General features: G+C 45.1%; 2 protein-coding genes across 4 annotated transcripts in view; one reads left to right on the top strand and one right to left on the bottom strand.

The window, feature by feature from the left end:
• CARMIL1 (capping protein regulator and myosin 1 linker 1) overlaps window positions 1–2,308 on the bottom strand; it is a 325,852-nt gene extending 323,544 nt beyond the window's left edge. For all 3 annotated transcript variants that reach the window (XM_055322435.1, XM_055322434.1, XM_055322433.1), the window contains exon 1: window positions 2,171–2,308. In XM_055322435.1, coding sequence (XP_055178410.1) covers window positions 2,171–2,210 — 40 coding nt within the window. In that variant the 5' untranslated portion in view covers window positions 2,211–2,308. The remainder of the gene's footprint in view (window positions 1–2,170) is intronic.
• LOC129507751 (sterile alpha motif domain-containing protein 1-like) lies at window positions 2,206–4,520 on the top strand. The gene is made up of 2 exons (XM_055322436.1): window positions 2,206–2,626; window positions 3,293–4,520. Exons 1-2 carry the CDS (start codon window positions 2,209–2,211, stop codon window positions 3,325–3,327), a joined length of 453 nt encoding a protein of 150 aa, XP_055178411.1. The 5' UTR covers window positions 2,206–2,208; the 3' UTR covers window positions 3,328–4,520.
• Window positions 4,521–20,593: the final 16,073 nt, after the last annotated feature.

Here is a 20,593-nt window from a genome sequence, read left to right on the forward strand (position 1 = left end):
GGTGGAGTCCGCTTGGGATTCTCTCTCCCTCTCTCTCTGCCCTTCCCGCTTGTGCTCTTTCTCTCTCTCTCTAGAATAAATAAGTAAATCTTTGGAGGGGGGAATAGACTTAAGGATGTATACACATGGAAAGGGACTGGAAAGTCATTTATCAAAAGGTGACAAGAGGCGATCTCAGAGAGGTAATATGACTGACCGTCTACTCATTCTTCTTAGCGTTTAAATTTTTTTTAGGAAAAAGTCTGTTTCTTTCACTATCAGAGAGATACACATGTGTTAAACATCCTCAGGAAAAAAATAAATAAATAAACGTTCTCAGGAATTAGCTTAAGGGAATAAATACACTGAGGCTTTCCCCTGGTTGCCATTTTGAATCAATCTGAGGAGAACTCTGTGAGCACTTCAAATTAGAAAAAAAAAAAAAAAAAAGCAGGTGCAGGAATGTTCCCTCCTAATTAGACCACTGAGAGGCCCAGAAAAATCATACTGGGCATGTCACAGAAGCATGTGTCACTTGGTTGAAAGATATGTGAGCTGGGCTAGACTCAGTAAACACACAAATTCCATTTCTAGATAAGGATTAAATTCACTTTTAAAACATATCAAAGTATTTGAGAACCATCCACATAAACCAGATACCTAACTCCCATCCTCCCTTCTCTCTTGATTCTAAGTAACTATCTAAACTTTTCATCATCTGGCTCAAGGCCAACTCGCTTAAAAATCTACCCACCTCTTTTCCTACCCTGATCCCCTGGCCCGGGCAGCCAGCCCTCCCCTAAGCTTTCCCGGGACTCCTGGAGACATCTGCAGAGACTCTGGGCATCAGTTTCCTCTTCCGGGTAGGGCGCGCTGGGAAGATCTCAGCCTCCCAGAACCGGATGGGCCACTCACTCCAGCAAAAGCAGCTGATGCTTTATCTCAGGAGCCGACTCCACAGGTTTGGGGAGAGAAAAGAGGCCAGAGTGGGGGAAGGGGGGGATAACTTCACATTGTAAATTTGGGTGAGAAGTTTGGGTCTTGGATTTTTTAATTCAATAAAAGCGGATGCTTTCGTACAGACCTAGCAACAGCTTCTTCACATCAAGTGTCACCTGCTGAGTTAAATCACTTTTGGAAGAGCACACCCAAACTCCCCCCAAGCATTACCGCTAAGGGGAGAAACGGGCAAATTTCTCAAAGGCAAATCAATGGGCAAGCAGGACTTTCTCTGTCAGCCGGATTAAACAGCACCTTTCTGGGTGGTGTGCCAAGACTGGGACAGTAGGGAATAGAGCTCCCTAGGGCTCGAAACACGCGCGCAGACACACATACCTTGTTAAAATACAACGTGCTATACATACACGCACGCTTAAACGTTGGGTTTTGAGAACACTCATCCCCACCTCATTTTAGCTTTGCCATTTTAACCCTCCACGTAATTAAGTTAAACCCCAAGACACAAAATCCAGCCCAACCCCCCCCCCACGCACCAAAAAAGAAGAAAAAAAAAGAAACCCTCAAGGGAGTCCAACAACGGGTCACCTTGCATTGGGGACTGCACACCGGGTCCCCGAGATTCGGGATGGGGAGAATGGGTAGGTTAATGATCATGAAATACGCGTGTCCCATTAACCCTCAGTCTCCCGGCCCAAGCGTGCGTCACCCGTGTAACCCCTGCGCTCCCGGCCGGCTGGGCGAAGCCACGCCTCGCCGGGCTCGGTCCGCCCTCCAGACCAGCGCCCCCACCCCGCGGAGTCTGCGTGCCGGAGGAGCACCCCGAGGGCTACCCGGCGGGGGCGGGGGTGGCCCAGCAGGTGCAGGGGACCACCCGCGGTCCGCTCGCCCCCACCCCGCCCCCGCCGGCACTCCCCGGACTTCCCCGAGTTCGGGGCAGTGGCCTGATCGCCCTACCGGGTGCTCCTAGCTTCCAGGACTCCCGCGCCCGAGGCCGCCTGACCCTCCTCCGCCAGCCGCGATACGCCCCCAGGTCCCGGGCCCCCGCGCCCCCCACCCCGGGCTCGGCTCCGCGGGCCGCGAGACGCCAGCAAAGTTGCCCGCGCCCCGCCCAGCACAGCCGCGACCTGAGGGGCGCCGCGACTTCGCGGGACCCGCCGGGAGGCGGAGGAGGGCAGGGGGCGCGGGGAAGGGGCGCAGGGGCACAGGCGAGCCGGCGGCCGCGCGCCCTTACCTGTCAGCTCCCTGGGGACCTCGGAGCCCTCCTCGGTCATGGTGGCCCTGCAGGCGCGCGGGCAGGGCCGCTGCGGCTCTGATTTGCGGCCCCCCGCCCTCCCCCGAGAACCTCAATGTTCAGAGGCAGACGCAGGTTGCGCACGGGAGGAGGCAAGAAAGCGAGGGCGGGGATACGACTCTGCCGCGCCCCCCGCCCCTCCAAAAAAAAAAGAAAAGAAAAGAGAAGAGAAGAGTTGCCGAAACGAGGTGGGTCCGCAGCGGCTGCGGCCGCCGCTACATGTCGCCTCCGCGCAGTTCCCGGCGGCGAAGCGGAGACCCGCGGGATTCCGGGCTGCGGCTGCGGCTGCGGCTGCGGCTCCGGCTCCGGCTGCGGCTCCGGCTGCGGCTCCGGCTCCGGCTCCGGCCGCGGCCAGCTCCCGCCCAGCCCTGCCCCGCAGCGCACCTACGGCTCTAGGTGAAGGCGGAAGGCGTGCGGAGAGGGCGGGGAGAGCGGCGCGGGGCGGCGGGGCTAGGGTTTCCTCGCGCTCCAGCCGGGCTGGGGTTGGGCGGGGGCAGCCCCGGCCCTCCTCCTCCTCCTCCTCCTCCTCCTCCTCCCGCTCCTCCCGCTCCTCCCGCGCCTCCTCCTCCGCCTCCTCCTGCTCTCCGCCTCACCTCGCGAGAGCCCGGCCTCCGCGCGGGAGGCCGCCGGCCTGGGACCCGGCGCGCCGGAGGAGGGCTGCTGCGCGGGGCTGCGCGGGGCTGCGCGGGGCTGCGGCGGGGCTGCGGCGGGGCTGCGGCGGGGCTGCGGCGGGGCTGCGGCGGGCTGCGGCGGGCGCCCCTCCTCGCAGCCTCCCTGCCCGGCCGCCCCGGGCCTGCGTCTGGGGAAGGAGCGAGGAGGGAGCGGGGGAGCGCGAGCCCGGGAGCCATCTGCTGGCTGCGCGGGAGGCGAGCCGGGGGAGCGCGGGGTCCCGCTCGCGTCCCCACCTCCCGGCGGGCGACCGAGCCCGCGTCCCGGGCACTGCGGTTGCGCGCAGATTCCGCAGACCCGTCTGCGCGGGGGCCGGTTCCTTTCTCGGCCCTGCCCGCGCGCGACAGGCTGCCTTCTCATCAGCGTGATTAATTTTCTGTTTCTGGTGAGCAGGAGCTAGACGAAACCTGAAAACGCTAACCATGTAGGGAGAGGACACTTTTTTTCTGCGCTCGGCGGGAGCCCTGCAGCCGCCGGCGGCGAACGCCAGACCTGGGAATGGAGAGCGCGCTTCCGCAAAAGCTTTTCACTCGTGGGGGTGGGGGGATCTCCTTTCACCCCGGGGCTTAGTCGGAGAGCCGAGCAGTGTTCACCAGGGCCCAAGTAAGGCTGCTGACAGGTCTGGTGCTACCTGGCCCGGATCCCTCGACTTCCCCCGACTCCACCCCCGGAGGGACGACTCCGCGGCCAGGGGCACTAGTGAGCTCTCCGACGGCCGCTTTCTTTCCTGGCAGCTGGGAAGGTCTCTGTCGAATCAGGTTCTGCTTTTAAAGGACAGAAAGAAAGGAGGAAGGAAGGGGAATCCCCTGATTTTAAACCTACTGTCGACCTTGGATCCACAAGAGAAATCTTCAGCCTCCCCACCTGGCATTCCCATCAAAGCACCTCCCAGTGTGGTCCTTGCTACCCCTCTAACCGCTCCCACTCCCCACTCCTGCAACCTGACTCTCAAGACTACTTGCCTTCCCCATCCCTTTAAGGCTATCTGATGCTTACCTGTGTTTTCAATCCAGTCCAATGCACACCTTCTTTGTGAAGATTTTCAGGGGTTTTCCAGCCCTGTGATCCCTGTATTCGAACACCACCAGAATATATTGCCTGAAACACTCTGTAAGCCAACCGTGCAGCGCCTTCTTTCACTGCTAGTGTACTTGTATAGTTTTACTGTTTAACCTTGCATTGTTCCCTGAGTCCAGTTTTGTCTGCCCAGCTAACTAGACTGGTTGACTTGAGGACCGGACTTTATCTCAGACTTTTAAACTTCCTCAACAGACTCGTTCAAAATACGTGTTCAATAAACATTTAACTGGTTGGATTTAAAGCTTATGGCCTCAGGCTCCCTGATGTTTGTCTCAAAAATTGGAACCTGCTGTAAGTTAGACGTTTCCTTTATGCCTTAAGTATCTTTTATGTGCGATAAATGGAAATTAACATCTCAAAACTATCCTCCATTCAACTGTCTGTGCGATAAAGAGGATTTTTCTGGCAAACACCAATAGAGTTTGAGAAATAGCCCTGAGGGGTTCCCTGGGTGGCTCGGTGGTTTAGCACCTGCCTTCCGCCTGGAGTCCTGGGATCAAGTCCCCACATCAGGCTCTCTGCATGAATCCTGCTCCTCCCTCTGCCTGTGTCTCTGCCTCTGTATCTCTCATGAATAAATAAATAAAATATTTTTTTTAAAAAAAGAGAGAGAAATAGCCCTGAAGTTTCCAAACCATGCAGTAACTTGTGAAAATAAGGACAAAAGATTTTTCTTTTTCCTGTGGCCCAGGGTGACGGAAAGAATAAAGGAAAGGCTGTATGGCAGTCCTGTAACTCAGTGCTCCCTGGCATCTTGTAAAGGAAACTGGGATTTCAATAAAAAGAATCCATTTTTCTCACTGCAGAAGAGCCTTGATTGGCTCCCACATCTTTGAAAAGCATGGATTCAAATGAATCGCCTATCTCCATACTCCAAAAGGACTGGCTGATTTTGAAGATCATTTACTTCTTGGGTGCAAATTTCAAGTACGTTTCAGAGTAGCAAAGGGAGAATTCCAAGGAGCCCCGTTTATAATGCTGCATAACCCAGCCAGCAGTAAATGTCCCCCTGCACAGTACAGTCATGTGCAAGCTGAGAGAATGTGTTTTGAATTCTGAAGTACCTACTTATTGACAAAATCTACTCACCCCTCCAATGCTGCAAACTTTTCCTCAGCAAGACTGCTCTTTAACTTCCAGAATCTTAGAGCCATCCCTGCCTGTACTGTCTTAAGAGAGCAATTAAACCACTAAATGAAACTGATTGTTACTATAAATGAACCATAGCCTCATCTAAGTAAATATTTATATATAGCCATGTTTGAGCATTACCAACAGCCCTGAGAACCTAAAATCTATTAGAAAGAAAGAGAAAATTGGTTTTTCAGAGAATCCCTACTGCGCCTGAACACAGTTGCAAATGTAATATATGTGGAACAACAAAATTATTTTAGAAAATTATATATAGACATATTTTTAGTTCATAGGCATACGTTCATATCCATGTAGTAAATTTTGTAGTGCATTCTGGTGAGAAAGTACACTCTGAATTTAAAAATCTGCCAAAAATACTAATGTCTGTAATGATCTAACACACTATCTTTGGAACCATATCATATAATGATTAAACCCAAAGAGACAAAACAAAAAAGAAATCATCAAGCTAAGGGGTAGTGGGAGGGGAGGAGGGTGGGGGGATGGGGTGACTGGGTGACGGGCACTGAGGGGGGCACTTGACAGGATGAGCACAGGGTGTTATACTATATGTTGGCAAATCGAACTCCAATAAAAAGATAAACAAAAAATATCATCAAGTTATCAAAAACAAAAACCATAAGCTTACTCAAGTCAGTTTCTGATCTTGCATACTACATTGAGAACCAGGGTTTTAAAACTGGAAGGTATTCAGATACATGGGAGCCAACAAAATTTCCATTTCCCACTCTTAGCAACTACCATTGGTGAGAGGCTTTCTTAAGGTGTATGTTTCTCAACAGGGTTAATGTAAACCTTTCTGGAAAAATATACGATGCAACACTAAGCTTGCAAATGCCTCCAGAAAAAAAAATTATTGTATCTCTGCTTAGAAGACAGTGCGAGGTAAATAGCTATTAAATAATATTCCTTTAAAGTATTTACAAATGATATTATGTTGGGAAATCATAGGAATAAAGATGAAACGAGTGCTCTTATTGATTTTTGTTGCAGCTGGATAGTGGGTACATGGGAACTCATTGTTCTTTCACGTATGTTTGAAATTTTCAATAATAATAAGAACAAATCCTTCACAGGTAAGACCGAGCAAGAAGGAAAAGGTCAACTCAGCTCTTAATTTGGAAACTATCTATGTGAGTGTGCCATAATCAGATCTCACAGTTACACAATGGTTTTCTGTATTCAGAACACCTGAACACTCCCATAGATATCACATGGCCTCAATTCAAAGAAGCACTTTTGCTCATGTTAATATTAATGAAATCAGAATGCATTTTATAACTGGCAGAGGGAATTAACATCATGCTTTTCACCCCCCACACCCGACACAACTACAAGGTCTGCTCTGGAATCAATGGTGCATCTAACAACTGATGACCTCTGACAGGTAAGAAATTATAATTCCTATATCTTTATCATAATGAGGAAATAAGTTCCTATTTGTGGAGTGACGTATCCAAATTCATAGAGTTTGTAAGTGCCAAAGATTGAATCTAGAGCTTGAGATTTGCAAGCCAAGCATTTTACTATGCCACTTTCCCAGGTTCTTGGTCTGTGGTCCATGGGAAGTCTTCAGATAGCCAGGGCTTGGCCCCACCTGCCCACAAGATGCTTCCTCTCTAGGAGGAAGATTAAGGTGATCTTCATTTGCCCTAAAATTATTCGAGTGCCAGCCACAGGGTAGGTGTGAATCCCTTGAATCTAGCCAAATTGAATACTTTTAGAAAATCATATAAGTAAATGCAAAACATTTTAGGTGACAAATGATGAATGCTGCAGAAACTCATAGAGGTGGAGGGAGAGAGAGTGCTACATGGGGAAGAGGTGCCTTTATAAATTCACTCAACAAATATGATTTGAGCACTGACTATTTGCCAGAGGATATAATGGTGAATTATGCAGATGTTTCATGGAACCCTTATGAAGCAGTCGACAGAGAAAGAGAGAGAGAGAGAAATAGATAATTACTTCAAGTGCTGAGGTGGAGAATGGAGGGTGGGGAGGTGGGAGTAAAAATGTGTACAGGACAGAAAACAAGATAAAAACTGGGGAAACTGAAATAAATTGAGTTTTAATCAGTGGAGATGGAGAGGGAATGGAAGGTCCTGCAAAACTTTAGAACTACTAAATGAGTTTGGATTTATCCAAAGAGCAAAGGGGGAGTTTTTGAGAGATTTTAAGTAAGGCAGCACCACAATCAGATTTTCTTTTTTAGAAGGATTACCTGCTTGGAATAATAGAAAAGACAGAAAGCTAGGCAAGACTACTAGCAGAGAGAGAAGTTAGGAGACTTGCAATAAATGAGGGGGGAAGAAAACCAACAAAAAACAATAGTAGCCTGAGCCAAGGCGATGGCAGAAGGATAATCAGATCTGAGAGCAGTGGCAGGGGGAGAGGATGGGAGAGGAGATGAAGCCACGGATTCTAGGGTGCTGAGTAGGCAGGAGATGGCTGTCACTGCCTAGAAAAGCAAGCACTGAGGAGAGCACATGTGGTAAATCAAGATGAAGGATTCAGATTTGATCAGACGAGTTTGAGGCGCCCATGAGACATCCAAGGGCAGACAGCCATTAGGTAGGTGGCTGGATACAGAAGTCTGAAGTTCAGGAGAAGGTCTGGCATGTGGACTCAAGATTTATCAATGTATGATGTTTCAAGTCATAGAATTCTGTAAGAAAATCTAGCTTATTCGATTAGATGCCAATGGGAGGTACATGGGTATCAAAGAGGGAATGCCTCTCAGGAAGTGAATGAGAGTGTGGAAAGTGAGGAGGAAAGAGCTTGAATAAAATTCTGAAGACTTACAGGCCACCAGAAAAAGAAAAGCTGTTAAGGAGACTGTATAAGTTATCTATTGCTGTGTAACAAATTACCCCAAGACCTGGAAGCTCAAACATTTGCTATGTCAAAGATTCTGTGAGTCAGAGATTTGGGAGCAGCTGAGCTGGGTGGTTCTGGCTCAGAGTCTCTCATGACGTTGAGGTCAGACTACCAGAAGGGGCCAAGGTCAGTTGAAGACTTCGCTGGGGCTTCTACATAGTGTTGACAGCTCTCAGATCCTCACTGGTTTTTGGCTGACGACTTAGTTCCTTGGGACACACAGGGCTGCTTAGGTGTTCTCCTGAAGGACCAGGCTCTCCCCAAAGTGAGTGATGGGGGTGGGTAGGGGTTGGGGGGCAGGAGGAAAACCTGAGACAGGAAACATAGTGCCTTTTGTAACTGATTCTTGGGATAACAATCCCTCCCTCCTGCTGTATTTTATTGGTCACACGGATCAGGGGATCAACCCAGGTCAGTGAGAGAGGTGGCTGGCTACACAACGGGAATACCAAGGCAGGCATCAGTAAGAGCATCTCAGAAAATGTCTACTATGGAGCCAGTGAAGTACCAACCAGCAGAGAGAAGTAGCTGGAAACCAGGAGAGGACATGAAGTTGGGAAGACATGATAAAATAATACTTCAAGAAAGGGGGAAGGGTTAGTGTCCTGTGCTGCTGAAAAGCCAGATGCAATAAGGAAGGAGTAGCAGATATTGCCTGAATTTAGCAGTAAGGGAAGAATTGTTTTCTTGGGAGAGATCAATATCTGTAAACTAATGAGGAAAGATAAATTCCAGTGGGCTGAAGAGTGAACAGGAATTGGAAAAGAAGGGGAAAGCAGAATATAGATAACTGCAGAGCTGCGGTATCAAAAAGGCTATCCAGGGACTTCCTGTTGAACACAGAGCGTTTCATGCTTGCATTTATAGAATGCTGCTTCTTCCCAATAGAGTGGAAGAGAGAAAAAAGAAAGCATAGAGTCCCTAATGTAAACTCTGGACTTTAATCTGTTATATCAATATTGGCTCATCAATTATAGCAAATGTACCAAATTAATGTGAAACGTTAATAAAAGAGGAGATTATGGTGGATGGACAGTGAGGGGGTGTAAGATAATAGAAAATATGTATATTGGTCTCTGCCCCCAGTTCTTGGCACAAGGCTCCTAAAACCCTTGTAATTTCCTAAGTGATAAGAACACCAGGAGCATCTATTGTTCTAATGGACTTTGATCCCGTCCCTCACACAGAGCTCCTAAAATCCTTACAAATTCCTAAGTGCTAACAGCACTAGGAGCATCTTTTGTTCTAATAAGGCCACTGTGGGTAGGTTCCTGGTGGCTTCTGGTTGGGGCTGGTCATCTGAAAGACCCACCATGCTTAGAAACTTGGAATCTTCAGCTCCACCTCACCCCCATCTTCTGGGGAGGGAAGAAGAGCTAAAAGTGGAGTTAATAATTAATCATGCCTACATGAGGAAGCCTCCCAACAGTATAGGATTTGGAAAGCTTCTGCACTGGTGAACACACTCATCCACACCAGGAGAGTGATGCACCCCAACTACACAAGAAAGAAGCTCCTGCTCCTAGGATCCTCCCAGACCTCATCCACTCTTCACCTGGATGTTCCTCTGTGTCCTTTATTATATCTTTTAATAAACCAGTAAATGTGTTTCTGTGAGAGTTCTGTTGGATGCCCTAGCAAATTAATAGAACCTGAGAAGGGGATCATGAGAACCTCAGAACTGTACCCAAATTGGGCCAAAGTCATGGGTGACCTAGAGACTACTAGTGATTGGCATTGGAAGTGGGATGGGAACGGTCTTAGGGGACTGAGCCCTAACCTGTTTATATCCAAACTATCTCCAGGTAGATTGGTCAGGACGAAAGTACATTTTAGGACACCCCACCCATGTCACAGAGAATCACTTGCTGTGGGGAAAAACCATGCATTCAGTTACCAGAAATGTCAGAAGTGAAATGTTCTCTGTAAAAATAAGGAAGACACACAGGAAAGAAAGACATAGTAGGGAAGAACTGGACTTTCCCCTATACAGAAAGAGGACTGGAGCGACTGGGGGGGTGCAGTTGGGTGCGTCTGACTCTTGGTTTCAGCTCAGGTTATGATCTCAGGGTTATGAGATGGAGCATGGAGTCTGCTCCAGAGTTTCTCTCCTTCTTCCTCTGTGCCTCTCACTCATGCTCTCTATCTCTCTCTCAGATAGACAATGGAATATTATTCAGCTCTGAAAAGAAGTGAACTATCAAACCATGAAAAGACATGAAGGAATCTTAGATGCGTATCACTAAGTGAAAGTAACCAATCTGAAAGGCTGCGTACTGGAGGAGTCTAACTGTGCAGCATTCTGGAAAAGGCAAAACTATAGAGACAGTAAAAGGATGAGTGGTTTCAGGGACGAGGGGAGTGAGGGGGTGAACAGGTAGAGTGCAGAGGAATTTTAGGGAAAGTACTCTGCAAGATACCATAATGGCAGACGCATGTCATTACACATTTGTGCAAAACTTTAGAGTGTACAACATCAAGTGTGAACCTTGAGATAAACTGCAGACTTTGGGTGACAATAACATGTCCAGGTAGATTTCATTAATTGTAACAGAGTCACTCTGGTGGTGGATGTTGGTAATGAGAGAGGTTGGGCATGTTTGGGGGCAGGGAGTGTTTAGGAAATCTCTGTGCCTTCCACTCGATTTTGCAGTGAACCAAAAACTGCTCTGAAGAATCAAGCCTGCTTCAAAAACATTGAGTCAGATGAAAAGTCATAACAATGGTAATAGCTACCATTCACAGATGCTGAGCCCTTGACATACATCCACATTGCTGCTCATGTCCATATTCTGTTGCTCCCTTGTTCAATCTCAGCACAGTTTCATAAAAACAGATTTCTTGTGAGACATCACTATTTTTTTTCCTTAAAGATTCTATTTATTTATTTATTTGAGAGAGAGTGAGAACAAGGGAGGTCACAGAGGGAGATAGAGAAACAGACTCTCCACTGAGCTGGGAGCCCAACGTGGGACTTGATCCCAGGACCCCAGGATCATGGCCTGAGCCAAAGGCAGATGCTTAACTGACTGAGCCACCCTGGTGCCCCAGGAGACATAACTAACTATCTGTTACCAGAGAAAAGTGTGGATGTTTCGGACTGCCAATGGAAACACAGTTTGCCTCCTTACCTGAAGTCTTGAGACTGTACTGCAATCATCTCTGCCCTGAAGCACCTTGATCATTCTTGTATGGATGAATTTATTCAATAAATACCTGTGCTTGCATATCCAGATTATCTTGAGAAATAGCTGTCTGTTTCTGGGACTCTGGGCTGTTTGAGCCATTTTTAAAGTCCTATAAAAGGATCCTAGTCCTCCTACCTACCCCTCAGCCCCAACTCTGTTCCCCAGTTTTACTCCTCCATATCTTTTCCAGAAGCAAGGTCAGCTAACAGTTGAGGTTTTTATTTTTATTTATTTTTTAAGCTTTTTTTTTTTTAATTTTTATTTATTTATGATAGTCACAGAGAGAGAGAGAGAGAGAGAGGCAGAGACACAGGCAGAGGGAGAAGCAGGCTCCATGCACTGGGAGCCCGACGTGGGATTCGATCCTGGGTCTCCAGGATCGCGCCCTGGGCCAAAGACCGGCGCTAAACCACTGCGCCACCCAGGGATCCCCAGTTGAGGTTTTTAAACCTGAATTTTCTGGATGCTTGGGTGGCTCAGTGGTTGAGCATCTATGCCTTAGGCTAGGTTGTGATCCCCGGTCCTGGGACAGAGTTCTGCAATAGTCTCCCTGCAGGGAGACTGCTTCTTCCTCTGCCTGTGTCTCTGCCTCTTTCTGTGTGTCTCTCATGAATAAATAAATAAAATCTTTTTTTAAAAAAAAACACCTAAATTCTGGTTCATTTTAACTGAGGCATTCTGGAGGTCTTGGAACTTGGAACAACTGTCTCCTTTGTCCAAGAAACAATAAGCTTATTAGGAACTGTTCACTTTCTATTAGCCCTGTGCTTCCCTTGGCTATCTACGAGGAACTCCATTGGCAAGCCAACTTCTCCTCTGATAGATGGGAAATTGATCAATAATTCACACTGACTTTGAGTTAGAACAACTAGCTGGTCATCAGACAACCAAGATATCCTAAAAATGAGAAAACCAGGCATGTAAAGCTATGCCCAATTTCCTGCTTTCTTTCAAATGATCACATTTAGGTTGTCTTGCATCCTTTGTTGTATTTTTAGTTATGTTCAGCCCTTCTCTGTTGTCATCGTTGTTGCTCTATGAGGAAATACAACTTCTAGCCATTTGATTTTATTCCTACTTTGGCAAGGTGACATGTCAAAAGGCATGAGAACAGCATCAACCATACTGAATGCCAATGTTCACAAGACTTTCCTTCATGTTGAGCACTTTATGTTTTTTAAAAGATTTTATTTATTTACTTGAAACAGAGGGGAAAAGAGGGATGAGGAACAGAGGGAGAAGCAGACTCACCTCTGAGTGAGGAGCTATGCTCGATCCCAGGAGTCTGGGATAATGACCCGAGCCAAAGGCAGATGCTTAATGGACTGAATCACCTAGGTGCCCCATGTTGAGCACTTTATTTATTTTTTTAAAGGATTTATTTATTCATTCATTCAGAGAGAATGAAGAGAGAGGCAGAGACGCAGGCGGAGGGAGAAGCAGGCTCCATGCAGGAAGCCCGACGTGGGACTCGATCCTGGGTCTTCAGGATCACGCCCCAGGCTGCAGGCGGCGCCAAACCGCTGCGCCACCGGGGCTGCCCTGTTGAGCACTTTAAATGCCTTTTCTCGTTTAATCCTTAAGATAACTTATGAAGTAGGCGCTTTCATTATCTCCTTTATTTGGACAGGGAAACTTTAGCCCAGAGAGGGGAAATAACTGTCCCAAGGTCACGCATCAGCATCAGAGTAGCTCTGATTGCAGCTTTTAAAGAGGCTGTACTTGGAGTTATTCCTAAAGCCATTGCGTGGCTTAAGAAAGGGTTACTACCACCACCTGCTGGTGACTAGCTGACTCAACGTGCTCTTGCTCAGGTTGCACCAAGATTCAGACCCCTTTTCTGGCCATGTGTCTAGAACAGTGCCTGACACATAGTGGGCACTTAGAATCTGTGAAATGAATGAATGAGAGATCTCAGGAGAATTTTTGTGGGTAAAAGTTCTCAAATAGTTCTTTAACTCCATGAAGAACCAAATATGGAAATAATGAGGGCTATCTCCACCCAAGGCAATGATACTGTTTCTAACTGTATTCCATTAACCATGCCACCTCTGCATTGAATACACACACACTTCACATTTCATTGCTGTAGCCCAGGTTATAAGCTGAGACTCACTCTTGCGTGTACCTCTACCTTTATTATTTGAACTGTATATATTTAAGAAAGAGTCTTAGCTTCAAAACTCAAAAGGACCTGAGAAATCCTGGCTAGCATTTCCAAAGTCCTATTTCAAAAGAGGGTAATAGAACAGTGTTTTGGGGACAAGTGAGTTTCCAAGACTATGCAATACGTGAAGTTCTACTGGTTTCTTCACTGTAGAGCTTCTCAGATTATCTAAACTGCTGCTTTGCATGAGGATTCTTGGACAGGGGATGATAGTATACAGCACTCTCCAGAGTTATTTGACTCCATAATTCTTTTTCATTAAGCTCCTATCAATACCTGAAAGAGGGATCCCTGGGTGGCACAGCGGTTTGGTGCCTGCCTTTGGCCCAGGGCGCGATCCTGGAGACCCGGGATCGAATCCCACATCGGGCTCCCGGTGCATGGAGCCTGCTTCTCTCTCTGCTTGTGTCTCTGCCCCTCTCTCTCTCTGTGTGTGTGTGACTATCATAAATAAATAAAAATTAAAAAAAATACCTGAAAGAATGTTTGTGTTTTGTGGAATTCATCTTGGAAAGCTTCAGTATCCCCAACTACAATAGAACCCCCTGAGAATAATTTGCCCTATATCATTCGGCTAGGTATTGGCAGAGCCATGACTCATTTTCATTGTTCTTTTTACAATATCATGCTTGTTCTATTTCTCCATATGAAAAACAAACACTAGTACTGCCTTGTGCAGAAACTCCCAGTTACAAAAAGGATGTAAACCCACATTTAATGAGTTGCTCCTGTGTGCCTTTTTCTCCCCCTCGCATCCCTATTATGAATGGGCTAAGCATATGATTGCTGTATTTCACACCATGATTTAATAAATGAACATTCTTGTTTAAACAAATGCCTCTCTTGACTGGCTGGTGTCAGTCTGTCCTGAGAGGCACATCTTACTGATTTTCCAAGTGACTGCCACATTGGCCTTTCTTTCATTTTCTAGAAAATTCTGATGTTTCCTGTCCCATACTCTTCCTATGTGTTGTATTCTTTTCTACTCCTCTCATTTTACTCCCTCTGCCCTGACTTCAAGTGTATAGAATTAGATTAATGATAACTTTTGGTTGGTGATGTGTCACCATCATTGGTCCATTCACAGCATCCTTTACTTATTTGAATCATACAGTGAACATCATCCAACCCAACCCAAGGGCCAGAATACAAGCAGTAACATATTTACTTACATGTTTCTTTCTTTTTTTAAAATGATTTTATTTATTTATTCATGAGAGACACAAGAGAGAGGCAGAGACATAGAGAGAGGGAGAAGCAGGCTTCTCACAGGGAGCCCAATGCAGGACTCGATGCCAGGACCCAGGATCACACTGTGAGCCAAAGGCAGACACTCAACTACTAAGCCACCCAGGTGTCCCTACATGTTCCATCCTTATCCCATCCTGCTGCATCTCCCTCAAAGGATATTTGATCCTAAATATTAGATTTATTATTTGCTTGCTTTATTGTTTTCTTTTTTGTTTGCATAAACACACATACACACATTTCTTTTGATTGCTTGTTTTTCTGGTTTTGTTTTGATGTTGCATTTTCTGGCTTCCTTGCCTCAGAATCTTTGATTAGATACTAGACATTGTGAAAATTATATTATTTAGTGTCTGGATTTTGTTGTTTTCTTTTTTAAACTTTAATTTATTTATTTGAGAGAGAGAGAGAGAGACAGGCAAGGGGGAGGGGCAGAGAGAGAGGTAAAAGCAGACTTCCCAATGAGCAGGGAGCCTGACACGGGGCTTGACCTGGGATCATGACCTGAGCTGAAGGCAGACACCCAACTGACTAAACCACCCAGGATCCCCTGTTGTTTCCTTTTAAAGATAACAGTATTTGCATTTTGTTCCAGCAGGCTTATTGATCAGCTTTCAAAACATTTTTGTCTTTTTTTAAGGGTTGGTCTGGAATACTCTTTACCTTAGACTGCTTTAGCCTTACTCCCAACCTGTGGTTCTTTGGGAGTCTAGTGAATACCTGGCATGATCAGCAAGATCCTTCTATTCGTCTCAGTAGAAAATGAACATCACTTGGCACTCTGAGAGTTGCTCAGCTTCAGTTTCCTGGCAATTATTCTTACTAAGATTCATTTATGTTATTACATGTGGTTTGTATTAATTCACTGTGCTATGTTCTTTACATGATTTTTCTTGAGACAATAGTATATCACTCATTGTGTAAAAGGACAAACTAAGGTGCAAAGAGGTAAAGGAAATAAATTCAAGATCAGGAATTTGGTCTGCTTCTGCATCATCATTATACCATGTGGGCTCTGGGTAGCATGAGCCAACTTTTCACATACCTGGCTCTGTGTGATATTTGCATAGAGCCAAGAACAAGATGCATACTCAGTAAATGCTGGTCACTCCAGGCAAAAATGGGTAAAGGTTTAAAAAGAAAAGAGACGGAAACCATTTGAAGAAAGAGAGAACTTGATTAGGAATTTGTCAGGAAGGTTCTATTGAACTGAGAGTCAGTAAGTGGGTTCTAGGCCTCACCCTGTTGATAATTAGTAATGTTACCTTTAGATAGTGCTTTCTCATACTTGTCCTCATTTGCTCCTTAAAAATCCCGCTGAGCTCGCCTTGACAGAATTTTGTAGAAAGTTCAGAACACTTCCCCAAGGTCACAGGGCAAAAAAATGGTAAAGCCAATACTTAAAACCCAGTCTGGGGATGCCTGGGAAGCTCAGTGGTTGAGCATCTGCCTTCAGCTCAGGGTGTGATCCTGGAGTTCCGGGATCGAATCCCACATCAGGTTCCCTGCAAGAAGCCTGCTTCTCCCTCTGCCTATGTCTCTGCCTTTCTTCTGTGTCTCTCATGAATAAATAAATAAAATCTTATAAAATAAAATAAAGCCCAGTCTGTTGGATGTGGATTTTTTCTGATCCCAACTGTGGATAAGTATATTAACCTCTTTGAGTCTCAATTTCCCCATCTTGTTGAAATCTAAAATAAGTCTAGATGAATTATGGCATTTCAGACTTTAAATTTGGAACTACTGTGATAATCTATTAAATACTCCAAATCATATATCAAAATTTGTTACACACTACATTAAGTACCACATTAGTCATGGTTTATTCCCAAATGTAAACCCAAAATATCAGCACTAGTTTTATGCCTTAAAACAAAACAAACAAACAAAACACTTCTCTACTTAATTCCAAGTCTTTCCAATATCATACTGGAGATTCTGGAGGAGAGCTCAAGTGCATAGGGCAGGTGGAAGACACCAAGTCCATTCCTTCCACGTGGGGTACATTTCTGAGTCCCCCAAGACCAAGGGACCTACTCCAAATTGTTAAGGCTGGTATAGTTTAGCAATTTCATCTAAATTTTTAAATTTATTGGTTGGATTAAAAGAATCTGTTTAAGGCTTCACTTTATTCTGAAAAATTTTCACATTTCCTAAATGAGATCTGGGTGGGTTCTACTTTTCCTTCTTGTCTCATGTAACTATAGTATAGTTGTAAGGTCATTTAATGACACCTCTGAGCAGATAGAGATGTTGCCAGGAAACTCACTGCTTGTTAACAGATGCTCCAGTCCCTAGACATCCCACATTTAGAAAAGGCAGCACTGTCTGTGGGAAAAGCATAAATAATTTAAAGTAACAAAATAGGGGGATCCCTGGGTGACTCAGTGTTTTAGTGCTTGCCTTCAGCCCAGGGCCTGATCCTGAAGGCCTGGGATTGAGTCCCACCTCGGGCTCCCTGCAGGAAGCCTGCTTCTCCCTCTGCCTGTGTCTCTGCCTCTATGTCTCTCACGAATAAATAAATAAAATATTTTTTAAAATTACAAAAAATAGGGATCCCTGGGTGGCACAGCGGTTTGGCGCCTGCCTTTGGCCTAGGGCGCGATCCTGGAGACCCAGGATCAAATCCCACGTCGGGCTCCCGGTGCATGGAGCCTGCTTCTCCTTCTGCCTATGTCTCTGCCTCTTTCTCTTTCTCTCTCTCTCTCTCTCTCTGTGTGTGACTATCATAAATAAATAAAAATTTTTAAAAAAATTACAAAAAATAAAGTAACAAAATAGGAACAGCTAGAAAGAGAGCCAATTGAAAGTCAAGACAGGTCTAAGAAGTATGTTACTTAGATGTACAAGTGTTCCACAATGAGATCAGTGTCTATCACTGGGCTTCCCAGCCCCCTCCCTGGCATGGACACATAGAATGATTCTAGTTGCCCAGCATACTGGCATAAAAAGATAAGGCAGTTCTCAATTGGACTGGGTTTTTCCAGGGAATCCAGCACATTCCCAGGCCCCACCAGGCTGCCCTATGGGCTGAGAGGAATCACGATGACAACACACCTGATACTTACTTACTGTGTGTGGTAGTTGAGATGCTCTAAACTGAGGATTCTTGTAATTTCATAAATGCTGTTCAAGAAAGAAGTGAGATAAGGAATTTACAACATTTATGACCCCATAGACTCATAGCAGTTGCTGAGATGTTTAGGATTGTGGGCTGGCTCATAGTGAGGCTCAACAAGCATATTTCCTTGATGAGCAATTTGTATAACCATTATTTTATTTTATTTTATTTTATTTTTAAAGATTTTATTTATTTATTCATGAGAGACACACACACAAAGAGAGAGAGGGAGCCCAACTCCTGCAGGGAGCCCAACATGGGACTCCATCCTGGGACTCCAGGATCACACCCCGAGGTGAAGGCAGACGTTTTAACTACTGAGCCACCCAGGTGTCCCGCCATTATTTTATTATTAATGTCTTGGATACACACACACTAACATATACATACATATACATTTTATATCATTAGAGTGCTTCAGGATTTATATCAGGGAGCCCTTTGAGCGAAAAACCCAGGATCACATCTTAAAAATGCATCTTCACTAGGATTCTTACTCACTTTTACTAATAAGTACCAGGAAATAAGAGTTTCTTGTTTTATTTTGTTTGTTTATTTTTATTTTGTTTGACAAAAGGTATACATCTAGTAAGTCAAGGAGCTACTACCTGAACCCAGCTTCTTAACGCTACAATATTCATGGCACACGTTATTGTTGAGGCATACATCTTTAAACAACTTGGTAGGTAAGTTTTTTGAACTAAAGAGACATCCATGGGCAGCAGAGCAGCTCGCCACCAGAATGGGTCAGAAATGGTCTCAAACGAATAAGACCTTGGATATTTTATTTTTGCTCAAATACAGTTCACATTTCCACAATCTTAGAGGAAAGTGAGAACTTGGTGAAGTTCCAGTGGGCAACCATGAAAATCTGAGTTTCTATCATATAAGGCAAGCTGAATAACACCAGCTTAGCCAGGTTGGAACAGAGAAGGGCCCTCAAATACAAGAAAGATGATAGCCCTCGTTTAATCCTATGTGGGAATGTTTTTGTACTTTAACTTTTTAAAATGATAAGCCCAGGGCAGCCCGGGTGGCTCAGTGGTTTAGCGCCACCTCCAGCTCAGGGCATGATCCTGAAGACCAGGGATTGAGTCCTGCATCAGGCTCCCTGCAAGGAGCCTGCTTCTCCCTCTGCCTGTGCCTCTGCCTCTCTCTCTCTCTCTCTCTGTGTGTGTGTGTCTCTCATGAATAAATAAATAAATAATCTTTTTTTAAAAATAAATAAAATGATAAGCCCAGAAGGAGGCCAGATAACAACCTCAGGATTTTAGAATTAAAGTACACATCCATCAGATGGCCCCATAACCAGCAGACAGCCAAACAAGCTTTATTGGGTTAAGTATGTCGTATTCAGAGTTTAAGCCTCCTGTTCCAAATGCACCTGCACGCAACCCCAAGGGGGGAAAAAAAGGACTAAAAAATTCTAATATGGAGTGATAGTGCCCTTGGCTAAAAGAACAGATCCAGAGGATGGAAATGATAATTTATATAGGAGAGCAAGAAAAAATATACTTAAGCCACAGTATTCTCATGTAGGTTGGATTTAAGGAAGACTTCATGACCCTTTATGATTCACTGGAGGAAGAAACAGGAAAAGATATTTGCTTCCTTTCTCTGATGGTCTTGTTTTGCAATTTTTAAATATACATTTAAAATGACCACAATATACAATTATGACCACAAAATTATGACCACAATATACAATTTTTGAGACAGAGAAAATGTTTTTAAACTATCTATATGCTTATAGTGCTCGATTTCTAACAAGGGCGCTGTCCTCCTGGGCGTCTTTTTGGTTACTCTTTCTGAATGATGTGCACTGGCTACATAACTGTTGCTAAAACACAATAGCACTTTATGTTTTACAATTCTTGTTTCTTAGGTTGACATTCTGGTTATTTTTAAAAAGATTTTATTTATTTTTGAGAGTGAGCAAGTGGGGGGAGGGGCAGAGGGAGAAGCATACTTCCCACTGAACAGGGAGCCCTACCTGGGACTCCATCCCAGGACCCCAGCCAGGATCATGACTTGAGCCGAAGGCAGATGCTTAACTGACTGAGCCACTGAGGGGCCCCTCTCCATGCATTTTTCTATATGCTATGGATTTTATAGTCATTCTTGAAACTAACAGTCCATAGAGGAGCAACACTGAACTTCCTTAAACACTGCAGTAGCAACACTTCTCTTCTTCCACCAGTGTGTATCATGCTGCCATTGACATGTTTTCATGCACATAGCTTTTGGTCATATTGGACCAGTCTCTCAGTATAAAATCCCAGAAGTTGGATCAGAGGCTAGGAACTTTTTTTGGCTTCCCAAATTGCTTTCCAGAAACGCATCATTTTTGCTGCTGTCAGCAGTGACTGAGAGCGCCAGATTTACTGAAGTCCTATTGGCATCAAATATCATAGCTTTTCACATTTTTGCTGTCAATAGGCAGTGACAGGTCCCTCACTCTTGGCTTTTGTTTTCAGCCACAGGACTACACAGTAATTAGCAATGTATCTAATTTGCCACTTGACCTGTTTACTGAATGGGATGTTTGGCTAAGTACTTAAAGCCATCTTTACAACAGGTGATGACTTCCCCTTTGGAATGTTATTCAATCATCCCATTATTTTGGTGCATAAATAGAGAAGCCTGTCTTTTCCAAATATCAGTCCATAGTTTACATTTTGCAGCTTAGTTTAAACCCTGTTTATATTTTAGATGCTTGAAACCAAAGAAGACCGAATTTGGGCAAGAAATATTCGTAGGCAAGAATATTTCAGAGGAATTTGATTTTAAATATGCACAACTATATCCAAACCTCCACGTGTAATTAACATGCTTTATAACTGGTGGAAATTATT

The sequence above is a fragment of the Nyctereutes procyonoides genome, unplaced genomic scaffold (genome assembly GCF_905146905.1).
Source record: "Nyctereutes procyonoides isolate TBG_1078 unplaced genomic scaffold, NYPRO_anot_genome, whole genome shotgun sequence".
Classification (NCBI taxonomy): Eukaryota; Metazoa; Chordata; class Mammalia; order Carnivora; family Canidae; genus Nyctereutes; species Nyctereutes procyonoides.